Source organism: Malaclemys terrapin, chromosome 21, assembly GCF_027887155.1.
Source record: "Malaclemys terrapin pileata isolate rMalTer1 chromosome 21, rMalTer1.hap1, whole genome shotgun sequence".
Classification (NCBI taxonomy): Eukaryota; Metazoa; Chordata; order Testudines; family Emydidae; genus Malaclemys; species Malaclemys terrapin.
Window position 1 is genome coordinate 18426937 of NC_071525.1, and position 17085 is coordinate 18444021.

General features: G+C 56.9%; 1 protein-coding gene across 1 annotated transcript; it reads right to left on the bottom strand.

Annotated features, from left to right (window-relative positions):
- Positions 1 to 1366: 1366 nt before the first annotated feature.
- Positions 1367 to 16269, bottom strand: LOC128827207 (sialic acid-binding Ig-like lectin 16). The gene is made up of 13 exons (XM_054011018.1): positions 16146 to 16269; positions 15323 to 15727; positions 14003 to 14323; positions 12581 to 12634; positions 11891 to 12154; positions 11732 to 11797; positions 11482 to 11611; positions 6180 to 6313; positions 5869 to 6058; positions 3181 to 3296; positions 2894 to 2987; positions 2538 to 2661; positions 1367 to 1540 (listed from the first exon to the last, which is right to left on the bottom strand). Exons 1-13 carry the CDS (start codon positions 16267 to 16269, stop codon positions 1367 to 1369), a joined length of 2196 nt encoding a protein of 731 aa, XP_053866993.1.
- Between the last annotated feature and the right edge of the window lie 816 nt (positions 16270 to 17085).

Genomic DNA, 17085 nt, shown 5'->3' on the forward strand with positions numbered 1-17085 from the left:
ATTGGCTCTTAAACAGAGCCAAAGAGTCAGGGGAGGAGCAGAGCCGCCGCGGGAGGGGAAGTGCCCAGCCGGTATTTTCCCGGACATGTTTGGCTTTTTGGCAATTCCCCCCGGACGGGGGTTTGATTACCAAAAAGCCGGACATGTCCGGGAAAAACCGGACGTATGGTAACCCAACTCCAGCTGCTACCCCTGAGCTTGAAAATCCTGTCCATCTGTGAAAGTAGGGTTACCAAATTTAAAAAATAAAAAAAGAGGACACTCCACGGGCCCTGGCCTCGCCCCTTTCCCACCCCCGCCCCCGCCCCAACTCCACCCCAACTCCGCCCATTCCCCCAAAGTCCCCGCCCTAACTCCCCCTCCTCCCTCCCAGCCACGCGAAAAGGGCTGCCCAAGCGCTACCGGCTTCACGGTTTGCCGGGCAGCCCCCAGACCCTGCGCCCCCGGCCGGTGGTTCCCCAGCACAGCTGGAGCCCGGGAGGGGAAGAGCCCAGCCGGGGGCGCAGGGTCTGGAGGCTGCCCGGCAAACCCGTGAAGCGGGTAGCACTCGGGCTTTGGGCAGCCCCTATGCCTCCGAACCCTGCACCCCCGGCCGGGCACTTCCCCTCCCAGGCTCCAGCTGCTCTGCTCCTCCCCTGACTCTTTGGCTCTGTTTAAGAGCCAAGCTGCCCGAGCCAGCGCTACGGGCTTCGGGCAGCCCCCTTGCCTCCAGAGCAGAGCAGCTGGAGCCGGGGAGGAGAAGTGCCCGGCCGGCGGCTGGGGTCCGGAGGCACGGGGACTGCCCGAAGCCGGTAGCACTGGCTCGGGCAGCTTGGCTCTTAAACAGAGCCGAAGTCTGAGTCAGGGGAGGAGCAGAGCAACCGCGGGAGAGGAAGTGCCCGGCCAGTATTTTCCCGGACATTTTCGGCTTTTTGGCAATTCCCCCCGGACGGGGGTTTGATTACCAAAAAGCCGGACATGTCCGGGAAAAACCGAACGTATGGTAACCCAACTCCAGCTGCTACCCCTGAGCTTGACAATCCTGTCCATCTGTGAAAGAAGTTGGTGAGGGCTCAGGCAGGGTAGAAGAGAGACTCTCTGTGGCTGAGGGGTGAGAGGCTCTTTCCCCCGGGGCCAGTGGGGTTTGGGAGGGTGCAGGCTTTGAGACCCAGCTGCAGAGGACTCTGGGATACCTCCCTCAATGCAGTGCTCCAGCATTTCCAAAGCTTAGTTGACTCCGCCCTGAGTCCAGGCCGGAGCAGGGATTTGCACCCAGGTTTCCCACATCGTGAGTCCAGCCCTGGGCCAACCCCTTCCCTCCACACTGTGATCCCCCCTGCACTGGATGGGCCGGAGATGCCCAGCCTGGGCCCATGGCGCGAGGGGGCTATTTCCGCCGGACCTCAGCATAGACCATGGCTGGGGCCTCTGAAGGCTCCCCCTGTTTGTGCTGCAGCTTGGAGAATTCGATGGAGGCGTACTGCAGCTCGTCTGGGGCCTGTGCTGTGGCAGCCCTGTCCTGGTCGCCTTTGGTCCGGCGGGCGGCTGGAGTCTTGTGACGCTGAGTGAGAAGCAAGGCAGAGACACCAGGCAGAAACTTGCATCCACCCTACTAAGCTGATTGCCTGGGCTGCCCCAGGCCTCGTTTCCCCCACCCTCCGTGCAAATGCATTTGCTACATCGGGTGTGCACTAGCAAGAGGCTTGGGATTGGCTGTGTTTCACACTCTGCACGCATGAGCCAATCCCATGCCAGCACCAGCTCAGTTAATGCCTTCACTGCCTCACCTGCATTGGCCATGCATTAGCAACATGCATGTGGGTGTGTTCATTTCATGCACTATGAATGCAGGATTTTATCTCATGCATCTAATTGTAGAACAGGTTCAGGAAATATATTTTCTGCATTTCATGCACCGAGCACTTGGGGCAGCACTGGTTAAGTTAACGCATTCCCTGCATTGCCTGCACTGGCTATGCATTAGCAATATGCAAGGGGTTGTGTACATTTTATGCACCGTGCATGCATGATTTGATCCCATGCATGTCGTGGTTCCATAGACAATGCTGATGTGTTCATTGCATTTTCTGCAGGGTGCATATATTTGCAACAGACAAGGTGTACCCTGCATGCATTGTCTGATCATGTGTACCTAATACCATAGCAGGCAGCTCCAGAAATGCATTTCTTGCCCAGCTGGTGCATTCGGGAGATGCCCAGGGATTGGCAGCATTGCAGCCCCAATCTAGTCCCATGCACTTTGTGAATGCACATGAATGCATTCGCTGCATGTCCTCCCCTCTGAGCAAGACCTGAGGGATGAGGTGCATTTTCTGCATGCAGGAGCCAATCCCACGCAGTTCGGGGAGCCCAGGCTGGTGGCAGGGATGTATTTCTTGCACCAGGCATGCGTGGGGGGTCGGGTGCCCTGGTGAAAGCCTGACTTATATTTGTGCATTTGTTAAGGGGGTGGGAAGAAGAAGAAGTGGAGGGGGCAGAGAAGGGGTGGGGTGGGAATGGCAGGTGGGCTTGGTCCCCCACTCCCCCCAGGTACATACCATGGGGATGCTGGTGACGGTACTGTAGATCACGCTGGCCTCGTTGGCCGTGTGCTCCGCCTGGCTCCCGTTAGCTGTCTCCCCGGCCTCGGCACTGGGGGGCACCGGCTTCCGGCGCCGCAGTCTGCAGGGAAACATATCAGGACTGATGCATTAGCCTGGGGGAGGGGCGTAGAATAGCCCTGTTGGGAGGGAGAAAGTGGGATGCTAGAGTGCAGTGGACTGGGATCGGTCAGGGGAGGGGAGATCTTACTGGGGGCAGGGGGGAGCTGGAATACCCCAGGGGAAATAGCAGGGGATCTCAGTGGGATCTGGGAGGGGCAGTTGGGAGTCAGGGTGGGAAGCCTCAGACTTACTTGATCACATAGAGCCCGAGAAGGAATAAGCCAATGAGGACCCCCAGCCCACAGGCCGTCCCGATGATCACCGGGTTGCCAAGATCCTTCGAAGCTGCAAAAACACAGAGCACGGGGCATGGCTGGAAGAGAACCCAGCAGTCCTGGCTCCCAGACCCGAACTCCTGTCCCAGAGCTGCAGATCGAATCTAGAAGTCTTGGATCCCAGCCCCAACTCCCAATTCCCAGCTCCAACTCCAACTCCCCTCCCTGAGCTGGGGACAGATTCCAGGAGACAAAGGTCTCACCTCTCTGCAGGGGGCTGAGTTCAAAGTGGATGGCGGCATAGCTCCCTTGGGGGTTGGAGCCAAGGCAGAAGATCCGGAGGCCCCTGTCCCCATTCCCAGTCCAGGTCAGGGCAGAATCATGGAATCATAGAATATCAGGGTTGGAAGGGACCTCAGGAGGTCATCTAGTCCAACCCCCTGCTCAAAGCCGGACCAATCCGCAACTAAATCATCCCAGCCAGGACTATGTCAAACCTGACCTTAAAAACCTTTAAGGAAGGAGATTCCACCACCTCCCTAGGGAAACCATTCCAGTGCTTCACCACCCTCCTAGTGAATTTTTTTCCCCTAATATCCAACCTAAACCTCCCCCACTGCAACTTGAGACCATTACTCCTTGTTCTGTCATCTGCCACCACTGAGAACAGTCTAGATCCATCCTTTTTGGAACCCCCTTTCAGGTAGTTGAAAGCAGCTATCAAATCCCCCCCCATTCTTCTCTTCTGCGACTAAACAATCCCAGTTCCCTCAGCTTCTCCTTGTCAGTCATGTGCTCCAGCCCCCTAATCATTTTTGTTGCCCTCCGCTGGACTCTTTCCAAATTTTCCACATCCTTCTTGTAGTGTGGGGCCCAAAACTGGACACAATATTCCAGATGAGGCCTCACCAATATCGAATAGAGGGTAACAATCATGTCCCTCGATCTGCTGGCAATGCCCCTACTTATACAGCCCAAAATGCCGTTAGCCTTCTTAGCAACAAGGGCGCACTGTCAACTCATATCCAGCTTCTCGTCCACTGTAACCACTAGGTCCTTTTCTGTGGAACTGCTGCCTAGCCATTCGGTCCCTAGTCTGTAGCAGTGCATGGGATTTCCATCCTAAGTGCAGGACTCTGCACGTCACTTTGTTGACACTCATCAGATTTCTTTTGGCCCAAGATTCTAATTTATCTAGGTCCCTCTGTATCCTATCCCTACCCTCCAGCGTATCTATCACTCCTCCCAGTTTAGTGTCATCTGCAAACTTGCTGAGGGTGCAGTCCACGCCATCCTCCAGATCATTAATGGACCGACCCTTGGGCACGCCGCTTGATACCGGCTGCCAACTAGACAGTGAGCCATTGATCACTACCCGTTGAGCCCGACGATCTAGCCAGCTTTCTATCCACCTTATAGTCCATTCATCCAGCCCATATTTCTTTAACTTGCTGGCAAGAATACTGTGGGAGACCGTATCAAAAGCTTTGCTAAAGTCAAGGAATAACACATCCGCTGCTTTCCCCTCATCCCCAGAGCCAGTCATCTCGTCATAGAAGGAAATTAGGTTACTCAGGCATGACTTGCCCTTGGTGAATCCATGCTGACTGTTCCTGATCACTTTCCTGTCCTCTAAGTGCTTCAGAATTGATTCGTTTAGGACCTGCTCCTTGATTTTTCCAGGGACTGAGGTGAGGCTGACTGGCCTGTAGTTCCCCGGATCCTCCTTCTTCCCTTTTTAAAAGCTGGACACTACATTAGCCTTTTTCCAGTCATTCAGGACCTCCCCCGATCGCCATGAGTTTTCAAAGATAATGGCCAATGGCTCTGCAATCACATCCGCCAACTCCTTTAGCCCCCTCAGATGCAGCACATCTGGCCCCATGGACTTGTGCTCATCCAGCTTTTCTAAATAGTCCCAAACCACTTCTTTCTCCACAGAGGGCTGGTCACCTCCTCCCCATGCTGTGCTGCCCAGTGTAGCCGTCTGGGAGCTCACCTTGTTCATGAAGACAGAGGCAAAAAAAGCGCTGAGTACATTAGCTTTTTCCACATCCTCGGTCACTAGGTTTCCTCCCTCATTCAGTAAGGGGCCCACACTTTCTTTGACTTTCTTCTTGTTGCTAACATACCTGAAGAAACCCTTCTTGTTACTCTTAACAGCTCTTGTACCTGCAACTCCAAGTGTGATTTGGTCTTCCTGATTTCACTCCTGCATGCCTGAGCAATATTTTTATACTCCTCCCTGGTCATTTGTCCAATCTTCCACTTCTTGTAAGCTTCTTTTTTGCGTTTAAGATCAGCAAGGATTTCACAGTTAAGCCAAGCTGGTCTCCTGCCATATTTACTATTCTTTCTACATATCGGGTTGGTTTGTTCCTGCAACCGCAATAAGGATTCTTTAAAATACAGCCAGCTCTCCTGGACCCCTTTGCCCTTCATGTTATTCTCCCCGGGGATCCTGCCCATCAGTTCCCTGAGGGAGTCAAAGTCTGCTTTTCTGAAGTCCAGGGTCCGTATTCTGCTGCTCTCCTTTCTTCCTTGTGTCAGGATCCTGAACTCGACCATCTCATGGTCATTGCCTCCCAGGTTACCATCCACTTTTACTTCCCCTGCTAATTCTTCCTGGTTCCTGGGCAGCAGGTCAAGAAGAGCTCTGCCCCTAGTTGGTTCCTTCAGCACTTGCACCAGGAAATTGTCCTTACACTCAGGGCCGGCTCCAGGGTTTTGGCCGCCCCAAGCAGCCAAAAAATTTTTTAAAAAAAGCCACGATCGCGATCGCAATCTGCGGCGGCAATTCGGCGGGAGGTCCTTCGCTCCGAGCGGGAGTGAGGGATTGTCCGCCAATTTGCCGACGAATAGCTGGACCTGCCGCCCCTCTCCAGAGCAGCCGCCCCAAGCACCTGCTTGCCGGACTGGTGCCTGGAGCCGGCCCTGCCTACACTTTTCTGACAGTCTCATCCCCATGAGCCCACGAGCTGACGTGCAGGGCCCCCCGTGATCCGTTCCCAGCCAGGGGCTCCCCGTCCACCTGCCACTGGAGCCGGGGTGGGGGATCAGAGCGCAGGGAGCAGCTGCAGCTGATGCTGAGCCCCTGGCGCCTGCAGGGCGAGTTCAACCCGGTCCCCAGCCAGGGGCTGTCTGGGGAGAGCAGGAGTCACAGCGACAATACTCAGAGAATGAAATCCAGTGGCAGGGAGTCCTGCGGGTTAACCCCACTCACACCTGGTGGCAGGGAGTCCCATGGGTTAACCCCATTAACACTTGACAAGCAGCTGGAACGTCCCCTGGGCAGAGCTCTCATTCTGGGCCCAGCACCCGTACAGCCCCCTGTCCTCAGCCGTCACATTGGGCAGCTCCAGCCACAGCTGATTCACCCTCATGGGGCGGGCGCCCCTAACAGCTCACCCCCCCTCACCCAGCTCAGCACCGCGGGGCGGCTGCTGGCGAGTGAGCAGAGGAACCGTTGGCCACCAGGGTGCCGGGATCTGGGAACGGGAATAACCAGAAGCCACTCGCACCCTGAGCCAACCAGTCCCTGCCCAGGGGCTGGATCGGGGCCAGCACCCACTAGAGGGGAAAGTCCCTGTGCCCCACTCCCCACCCCCTAGAGATACATTGGAATAGCTGGGGGTCGTTCCTGTTAGCTCTGGAGACGGTGATTTGCAGAGTGCTCACTGTAGCTGAAATACCCACGGCAACATGTTAGATTGGAGAGCGCCCCCCACTGTCCCCCTGCCACACGGCACCCGCCTAGAGCATTACACTGCACGTGCACACGCAGGGCCCGGCTGGCCGACCCATAGAAATTCTTTGCTCAGCATCGATACTCCCCAGCGTCCCCTCTGCTGAGATTCGGCAGCTCCAGGTGCCCGTCCCCTCCCTGGCCAGAGCTCAGGGACTCATTCCTCTTGGCCCAGCTCAGGTTGGCGTCGGCTCTGCTCCCAGCCTCACAGCTCAGGCTCAGGGAGTCGCCCTCCTGGGTCTCCAGAGACACAAATTCATGCTCAGCCTTCAATCGGGCAGGCACTGGAGGGGACGAGCAGGCAGGTTTCGCCCTCGCAGAGATCCTCTGCCAAGGAAGTGAGATTCAGCCACTTCTGGGGTGGGAAACGGGGACTATTTACATGAGAAGCCCTCGCCCAGTGTGGAGATGTAGCCAGCTCTGGGGTTGGAGCACAATTTTGGTGACTTTCCATGGCAGCAGGTCTCTGTCGCAGAGATCGGTCCATGACCTATCTCAGCCCAGCGCCCACTAGTGCCACTCCTGGGACTGGAGACAGAGGGAACCGGGCCTGCTCCCCGCTCCCTGCACCACCCTCCCTACAGTCCTGTGGCTGCCTCGGACTACCCCCTCCGGGCACGGACCAGCCTGGCCCGGCTGAGCCTGGCACCTGGCCCTGAGCGTGGGCAGAGCGTGACTAGAAGGCGCTCGCTGATTCCCGGGGCTCGCAGCGCGGCCTCTCACCGGGGCTTCTGTTCGTGGTCTGGTTCCCATTGGTGTTGGGGGTTCCAGACAGCTCTGTAACACAAACCAGAAAGGGGGGATCAGGGTGGCTGGACAGCACCGGTGGCTATCCAGGCACCCCTCACCCAGCATGGGGACGGAGCCAGCTCTGGGGTGGGTGCACAATGTTGGTACCTTTCCATGGCAGCAGGTCTCTGTCGCTCAGTTAGGTCCCTAACCCATCTCCTCCCCACTGCCCAGCGCCCCCTACAGCTGCCACGCGGGCTGGAGACAGAGGGAACCGGGCCGAACCTCCCACCATCCTCCCTACAGCCCTGAGGCTCCCCCCTCCAGGCATAGACTAGTCTGGCCATGGGCGACATATGAACTGCCAGCTCAGGGAGGCTAGCCCCTGGCCCCGCCCCTTCTGCCCAAAGCCCCACCCCCACTGGAGCCCAGCGCCCCCCCACCATAGTCACTGCCCCCCCGAGCCAGCCCTGGGCCACCAGAGCATTCCAGCCCCAGAGCACTGGGCGGGAGGGAGACGTGGCACTAGCCTCCTCGAGTCCCACGCCGCAGGCCGGCCCCCTCCAACCCTAGCCCCAGCCCCAGCCCCAGCCCCAGCGCTGCCAAGGGGGATCAGCATGGGCAGTGAGCAGGAGAGGACCTGGGGGCAGAGCATGGGCGGGGCCACGTAGGGCTATTTGGGGCAGATCAGCCTCCCCGGCCTGTGATATGCACCACCCATGAGCCTGGCCCAGCTGAGCCTGGCACCTGGCCCTGAGCGCGGGCAGAGCGTGACTAGGAGATGCTCGCTGATTCCCGGGGCTCACAGCGCGGCCTCTCACCCGGGCTTCTGTTCGTGGTCTGGTTCCCAGTGGTGTTGGGGGGCCCAGTCGGGTCTGTAACACGAACAAGAGAGGAGGGATCATGGGGGCTGGACAGCACCGGGGTGGGGGTCCCTAGTGATCACTGAGCCTAGACATGGCCCCTCACTGTGAGCTCAGCTGGGGGACGGGAAAGTCCCTGGAGTGACACAAAACCCGTGGGCGGGGAAGAGAAGTGACAGACCCGACTGAGCTCGACCCAAGAGGCGCCCGACGGAACCCAGGCGCCGGGTTGGGGCCACGCCGGGGAACCAGAACCGTGGGAAATGGAAACCCAAGGGACCAAAACTGGTTGGTCAAAATTGGACCTAATTTCCACAGTCACAAACGAGGGGCCGGGCTGCTCCAGCCTGGGTACTTGAGTGAGCGTCACCAGTGCCACTGTCTGCCGGGCACCTGGGCATTCAGTGTCCTGCTCCCCAAACGTGTCCTCCCCAGGGCGGGACAGAGCCAGAAGTCTAAATAACCTCTCCCCCAGCTCCAGCTGAGCCCCAGCCACCACCAGTGACATCAGACACCACCGTCATGGGTCCTTTCCCTTCCCCCCTCGGTTCGTCTCTCCCCAGCCCTCTCCTTTCACCCTCTGGCATAGCTGGCCAGGCCTGGATATTTTGCAGCCCGGCTGCACCCAGAGGGGCGGCTAAAAGTAACACGCAGAACAGCCGGAGGCTGATACTGGCTGGCCAGGCCTGGCAGGATCCGTCCATGCTGCCCTCAAAGCCCCGCGGCGCCGAGCCTCAGAACCTGGGTCCGTTGGGTCGGGCTCGGGGGCTCGGGCTGTGGGTCTTTGATTGTAGCGCGGACGTTTCCTCCGAGGTCTGTGTAGACATTTGGGGTCGGGCTGGGGCCTGGGCTCAGACACGGGCGGGGGACTCGGGGGCGGGTTCCTTCTAAATCTCCCTCCAGTCCTTACACTGATGCCTGTGTGTTAGGGGAAATCCCAACAAGGAGGTATTGGAATGCGGGGTGTGGATCGCAACACAGGAGGATTTCGGAGGCAGGGCAAGTCGGGGTGGAGAGGAGAGCCTACTGCCCCTACTTATACAGCCCAAAATGCCGTTAGCCTTCTTGGCAACAAGGGCACACAGTCGACTAATATCCAGCTTCACATCCACTGTAACCCCTGGGTCCTTTTCTGCAGAACTGCTGCCTAACCAATCGGTCCCTAGTCTGTAGCAGTGCATGGGATTCTTTTGTCCTAAGTGCAGGACTCTGCACTTCTCCTTGTTGAACCTCTTCAGGTTTCTTTTGGCCCAATCCTCTAATTTGTCTAGGTCCCTCTGTATCCTACCCCTACCCTCCAGCGTATCTACCACTCCTCCCAGTTTAGTGTCATCTGCAAACTTGCTGAGGGTGCAGTCCATGCCATCCTCCAGATCATTAATGAAGATATTGAACAAAACAGGCCCCAGGACTGACACTTGGGGCACTCCGCTTGATACCGGCTGCCAACTAGACATGGAGCCATTGATCACTACCCGTTGAGCCTGACGATCTAGCCAGCCTTCTATCCGCCTTATAGTCCATTCATCCAGCCCATACTTCTTTAACTTACTGGCAAGAATACTGTGGGAGACCGTATCAAAAGTTTTGTTAAAGTCAAGGAATAACACATCCACTGCTTTCCCCTCATCCACAGAGCCAGTTATCTCATTATAGAAGGCAATTAGGTTAATCAGGCATGACTTGTCCTTGGTGAATCCATGTTGACTCTTTCAGATCACTTTCCTCTCCTCTAAGTGCTTCAGAATTGATTCCTTGAGGACCTGCTCCATGATTTTTCCAGGGACTGAGGTGAAGCTGACTTCTTCCCTTTTTTAAAGATGGGCACTACATTCGCCTTTTCCCAGTCATCCGGGACCTCCCCCGATCGCCATGAGTTTTCAAAGATAATAGCCAATGGCTCTGCAATCACATCCGCCAACTCCTTTAGCTCCCTCGGATGCAGCGCATCCGGCCCCATGGACTTGTGCTCATCCAGCTTTTCTAAATAGTCCCGAACCACTTCTTTCTCCACAGAGGGCTGATCAGCTCCTCCCCATGCTGTGTTGCCCAGTGCAGCAGTCAGGGAGCTCCCCTTGTTCATGAAGACAGAGGCAAAAAAAGCATTGAGTACATTAGCTTTTTCCACATCCTCTGTCAGTAGGTTGCTTCCCTCATTGAATAAGGGGCCCACACTTTCCTTGACTTTCTTCTTGTTGCTAACATACCTGAAGAACCTTTCTTCTTACTCTTAACATCTCTTGTACCTGCAACTCCAGGTGTGATTTGGTTTTCCTGATTTCACTCCTGCACGCCTGAGCAACATTTTTATACTCCTCCCTGGTCATTTGTCCAATCTTCCACTTCTTGTAAGCTTCTTTTTTGTGTTTAAGATCAGCAAGGATTTCACTGTTTAGCCAAGCTGGTCGCCTGCCATATTTACTATTCTTTATACACATCGGGATGGTTTGTGCTTGCAACCTCAATAAGGATTCTTTAAAATACAGCCAGTTCTCCTGAATTCCTGGATTCCTTTCCCCTTCCTGTTATGCTCCCAGGGGGTCCTGCCCATCAGTTCCCTGAGGGAGTCAAAGTCTGCTTTTCTGAAGTCCAGGGTCCGTATTCTGCTGCTCTCCTTTCTTCCTTGTGTCAGGATCCTCAACTCGACCATCTCATGGTCACTGCCTCCCAGGTTCCCATCCACTTTTGCTTCCCCTACTAATTCTTCCTGGTTTGTGAGCAGCTCTGCCCCTAGCTGGTTCCTCCAGCACTTGCACCAGGAAATTGTCCCCTAGACTTTTCTGACAGTCTCGTCCACCTGGGCCCACGAGCTGACGTGCAGGGCCCCCCATTAGCTGTTCCCAGCCAGGGGCTCCCTGTCCACGTGCCACTGGAGCTGGGGTGGGGGTGGGAGTGCAAGGAGCAGCTGCAGTTGATGCTGAGCCCCTGGCACTGGCAGGACGAGTTGAGCCTGGTCCCCCACTGGGGGCTGTCTGGGCGGAGCAGGAGACCCAGCGACAATAGTCAGAGAGAGAAATCCAGTGGCAGGGAGTCCCACAGGTTTACCCCACTCACACCTGGTGGTAGGGAGTCCCGGGGGTTAACCCCATTCACACTTGATGAGCAGCTGGAATGTCTCTTTGGTAGAGTTCTCATTCTAGGCCCAGCACCTGTACAGCCCCCTGTCCTCAGCCGTCATGTTGGGCAGCTCCAGCCACAGCTGATTCACCCCCATGGGGCGGGCACACCCAGCGGCTCGGCTTCCCATAACCCAGCTCAGCACCATGGAGGGGATGCTGGGGAGGGAGCAGAGGAATTGCAGGGAGTCGCCCTCCCGGGCTGTGATCTGTGAACCATTGGCCACCAAGGTGCCGGGATCTGGGAACAGGAATAACAAGAAACCACTCACACCCTGAGCCAACTAGTCCATGCCCCGGGACCGGATCGGGGCCAACGCCCACTAGAGGGGAAAGTCCCCGTGCCCCCCCCTAGAGATACATTGGAATAGCCGGGGGTCGTTTCTGTTAGCTCTGGAGACGACGATTTGCAGAGTGCTCACTGGAGCTGAAATACCCACAGCAACATGTTAGATTGGAGAGCACCCCCCACTGACCCTCTGCCACACTGCCTGCATCACAGCGCCCCCTAGAGCCTTACACTGCACGTGCACACGCAGGGCCCGGCTGGCCGACCCATAGGAATTCTTCGCCCAGCACCGATACTCCCCAGCGTCCCCTCGGCTGAGATTCAGCAATTCCAGATGCCCGGCCCTTGCCTTGCCGGGGCTCAGGGACTCGTTCCCCTTGGCCCAGCTCACGTTGGCATCGGCTCTCCTCCCAGCCTCACAGCTCAGACTCAGGGAGTCGCCCTCCTGGGTCTCCAGAGACACAATGTCACCCTCAGCTCCCCACGCATCTGGCACTGGAAGAGACAAGCAGGCAAATTAGGCCCCCCAGAGATCCTCTGACAAGGAACCGAGGTTCAGACACCTTTGGGGTGGGAAACGGGGGCTGTTTACATGAGGAGCCCTCGCCCAGTGTGGAGACGTAGCCAGGTCTGGGGTTGGAGCACAATGCTGCTGACTCTCCATGGCAGCAGGTCTCTGTCGCAGAGAAGGGTCTCCTCCCCACTGTCCAGTGCCCTCTAGTGCCACCCCGGGGTCTAGACACAGAGGGAACCGGGCCCGCTCCCCCGCACCCTCCCCACAGTCCTGTGGTATGCCTCGGGCTCTCCCTCCGGGCACAGAGCAGCCTGGCCTGACTGAGCCTGGCGCCTGGCCCTGAGTGAGGGCAGAGCGTGACTAGGAGGCGCTCGCTGATTCCCGGGGCTCGCAGCGCGGCCTCTCACCGGGACGTCTGTTCCTGGTCAGGTTCCCGGTGATGTTGGGGGGCCCGGGCGGGTCTGTAACACAAACCAGACAGGGGGAATCAGGGGGACTGGACAGCACCGGGGGGGGCGAGGGGGGAGTTGCTAGTCATCACTGAACCTAGACATGGACCCTCACTGTGAGCTCAGCTGGGGGACGGGAAAGTCCCTGAAGTGACACAAGACCCAGGGGCCAGGTTAGGGCCGCACTGGGGAACCAGAACCGTGGGAAATGAAAACCCAAGGGACCAAAACTAGTTGGTCAAAATTGGGCCTAATTGGCAGAGTCACTAATGAGGGGCTGGGCTGCTTCCTCCTGGGTACTTGAGCGAGCATCACCAGCGCCACTGTCTGCCGGGTGCCTGGGCATTCAGCGTCCTGCTCCCCAAATTTGTTCTCCCCAGGGGTCTAAATAACCCCACTCCCACCCCCAGCCCAGACCTAGGCACCAACAGGGGCATCAGACACACCCGTCATGGGTCCTTTCTCTTCCCCCCTCGGTTCGTCTCTCCCCAGTCCTCTCCTTTCACCCTCTGGCTTAGCTGGCCAGGGTCCGTCCACGCTGCCTTCAAAGCCCCACGGCGCCGAGCCTCAGAGCCTGGGTCTGTTGGGTCGGGCTCGCGGGGCTCGGGCTGCAGGTCTTTGATTGCAGCGCGGACGTTTCCTCCGAGGTCCATGTAGACGTTCGGGGTTGGGCTGGGGCCTGGGCTCAGACACGATGGGGACGAGGGGGCAGTTTCCTTCTAGATCTCCCTCCGGCTGAAGGGAACAAGGGCCGTCCTTACACTGATGCCTGATTTGATCCTTCACATCGCAAAGGCGGCCGCTGATTTCCCCTCTGTCCTGGATCTGCAGTGCGAGGGTCACAGGCCATTTAATGGGGGTTTCCCTGGGGCAGGGCAGGCCGAGGTCTCTGGGCACCGAGCCCAGAGCATGTTTAGTGCCAGACTGTGACTGGTCCCGTTAACACTCTGCCCCATATAGAGCATCCACCGATCCCGGCAGAAAGGGGAGGGGGGAGGAGACGTGGTGGGACAGCCTGGGGGGATCTCAGGGGGAACTGGGGTGGCTGGTGTGAGGGGAAATCCCAACAAGGGGGGATTGTAATGGGGGGTGTGGATCGCAGCACAGGAGGATTCTGGGGCAGAGCAGGTCGGGGATAGAGAGGGGAGCCATAACCAAGGGGGGCAGGAAGGGGTGAAGATCCCAAGGAAGAAGGGGCTGCAGGGTGTGGGGTGAAGGGGCCTGGAGTAGAATTGGCTGAGGGTGCATGGTGGGGGTTGGGGATCCCAGCACAGGGCAGAGTTGGGGGAGGGGCTGGAGGGTAAGGGTGGGGAGCCCAGGGGTGGGGAACCGAGCAGAGTGAGTTGGAGCCACCGTGGAGGGGCTGGGTGGGTCACTCACAGCCGACGTGGAGCTGGATGGTTCTGCTGATGGAAGGTCCTTGTGGTGGGTAGTATGTGATCTTGCAGACAAGCTCTTTGCCATTATCCCCCAGGGTGGGCGTGAAGCTGAGCGCGGAGCTGTGGGTCCAGGTGCCGTTCGCCAGCTGGGCTGAGACGTTCTGGGCTGTGTCGCTGAACGGCCCCATCCAGGTGACTTGGGGAGGGGGCCCGGAGCAGCGCCCAGGGGCCGTGCAGGTCATAGTCACCGGTTCCCCGGCCAGCAGCATCCCTGGCAGCCCCTGCACCGGCAAGATCTGGATCTCTGGCTCCTCTCTCAGCCCTGAGACATGGGGAGAGGGAAGAGAATCGCTCGGGGATATAGGGGAAAAGACAATTGCCCTTTAGGTGCGCTGGGTCCGATCCGGCCCCAGGACGGGGACTGGCTGGCTCAGGGGGGCTGATGAGCAGTGTCATAAATATAGAGGGAAGAGTAACAACTTTCTGTATGTAGTAGCATCAAATCCCTCTTTGGCAGCTGTACTAAATTGCCTTCCCTGTAAGGGATTAATCCTCTCAAATAACGTAGTTGGCACCTTACCAGAAGGACCAATGAGGAAAGAAGATACTTTCAAATCTGGGAGGGTGGGGGAGGGTTTGTTTGTTGCTCTCTCTTTGTTGTTCCCTCTCTGGACAGAGGGATAGACCAAGCAGGTACAACATCTCTTGAAAATATACCTGGAAGAATAGATCTAAACCCACAGAAATTGTAAGTAGGCAGGGAAAGGTGTTAGGTTATCTTCTGTTTTAGCTTGTGAATTTTCCTATGCTTCAGATGTAGTTTGATTCCTGTTTTTGTCACTGTGAAGCTGAGGCCAGGGGGAATCCTCTGTGTTTGAAATCTTTGATTTACCCTGTGAAGTTACCTTCCAAACTGATTTTGCAGCTGTGATTCTTTTATATTTTATATAAAGTTCTTCTTTAAAGAACTTGATTGATTTTCAGTGTCCTGAAGACAAAGAGTCTGGTCTGTGCTGACATTGCTAATCAATTGGTTGGTATATTATTCTCAAGCCTCCCCAGGAAAGGGGGTGAAGGGACTTGGGGGGATATTTGGAGGATAGGGATTCCAAGTGACCCGTTCCTGAATTTTTCTATAAATCACGTGGTGGTGGCACCAATACCGTCCAAGGACAAGGGAAGGAATTTGTGCCTTGGGGAAGTTTTTAACCTAAGCTGGTAGAATATAAGCTTAAGGGTCTTTCCTGCTGTTTCCCACATCTCTACCCCAGAGTTCAGAGTGGGGGGAACCCTCACAAGCAGTGACTGCAGCTGCTGTTACCTGGCACGGAGATCGTGAGCGCAGGGGCAGTGCCATCGGAATTGGAGCGGTAAGTGTGTACAAACATGCCTTTCTCAACACTAAGGAAATATTTCCCCACATCCGTCTGTCGGGCATCACTGATTTGCAGGGAGCAGTCGCCGAGCGCTGGATCCCCCGTCAGCTGGAACCGGCCCTGGGTCTCCTGCGACACCCCCCCACTGGGGAGACTGCTGGCCACAGGAGGATCCTGGCCCACAGTAGCAGGCTCCTTGTACCATTGTCCGTATAGCTGGTCCGAGGGATTGCCGGTGTCAGACGAGGCTGGGTACGTGAAGTTGCAGGGGACGAGAACACAGAGACCCTCCTGCACGGACACCGACTGCGGCACCGCCAGGGTAAATCCAGGTGGGTGGGACAGGGACCCTGCAGGGGACGGGGAGGGATGGAAGTGGGACCCATAGAGAGTAGAGACTAACCCTGAGCTGCATCCCCCAGCCCTGCCGGTTCCCCTCACTCCCAATCTGCAGCCCCCTGTGAGCCCAGCCCTGAGCTCAACCCCCCCTCGAGGTCTATCAGTGCCCCTCACCCCTGACCAAAAGCCCCATGTGAGCCCAACCCTGGGTCCTTGACCAATTCTCACCCCTCTTAGTTTCCATTCCTCCCTACATCGAGCCCCCTGCCCGCTCGCTGTCGCTCAGTGCCCCCTAGCACCACACTGGGGCACTGGGCTCCCCTCCCGCTCTGGCCAGTCTCCCTTTCACATTCTAGGACCTACCTGACCCCGCTTAGCGCAGTTTCTGCCCTTCCCCCTGCACTGGGGCTCCAGCGGCTGCTTACTTACCCCTCCAGAGCAGGGCGAGGATCAGGACCCTCAGCGTGGCAGGACCCCCTGCTCTCCAGAGGGGGCCCTGAGGTGGGAGCTCCCTTTCCCCGGCATCCTGCTGTGGCATCAGTGCTCTGCCCATAGCTGGGGGTCTGGCTGTGACAGACCTAGAGACAGATGCGGGATGAGATGTGTAAGAGCAGAGACTGTTTGGGGACGCAGATCTGCCTGGGGGACCATCAATACTGTTGGCCTCTGCAGGGGGCTTATTTGGGGCTGCTGGCAGCACAGTGACCTCTCCCCCCCCCCCCAGAAAACCCCAAATCACCAGACGGTCCTGGGCTAAAAAATTCCTTAAATTGCCAAAAAACCCTGAGATTTTCTCTACGAATCATGAGAGCGGCCAGAAAATCCTGATCTGGTGACAGAAGATGGTGGGAAGGCAGCGCTGCTCAGTGCCTGCTTTGCTTCAGTCTTCCCACAAAAAAACAACATGTGAGCGAGCGACCAGCGAAGTTACCACGGACAACAAAGGGGACAGGCTGCAGATCGGGATAAGTAAAGAACACGTGAGAGATGTTCCGACCAATCTGAATGAATTCAAATCAGTGGGGCAGGAAGCTGTTCAACCCAGGGTGCTGAAGGAATTAGTCGAAGAAGTCTTGGAGTCACTGGCAATAATATTTGCAAACTCCTGGATGCCAGGAGAGGTCTCAGAAGATGGGAGAAGGACTAACAGAGTGGGCATCTTTAAAAGGGGAAAAGGAGGAGCCGGGGAACTCTAGACCAGTCAGCCTGACATCGACACCTGGAAAGCTACTAGAGCAATGTATAAAACCTCCAGTTTTGTAAAGGGAAATCATGGCTCACCAAACTACTAGAATATTTGAGGGAGTCAACAGCATGTGAACAAGGGTGACCCAGTCCATTTACTTAGATTTTCAGAATGCCTTTGACA

What these genes read in the sequence shown, in the direction of transcription:
- LOC128827207 (XM_054011018.1), bottom strand. Translation starts at nt 16,269, where the DNA reads ATGGGCAGAGCACTGATGCCACAGCAGGATGCCGGGGAAAGGGAGCTC. An exon ending in GTTCCAGCTGCTTGTCAAGT is followed by an intron (nt 6,059 to 6,179) that starts GTTAATGGGGTT and finishes TGCTCTCCCCAG; the next exon opens with ACAGCCCCTGGCTGGGGACC. An exon ending in CTCGGGCTCTATGTGATCAA is followed by an intron (nt 2,662 to 2,893) that starts GTAAGTCTGAGG and finishes GTTTCCCTGCAG; the next exon opens with ACTGCGGCGCCGGAAGCCGG.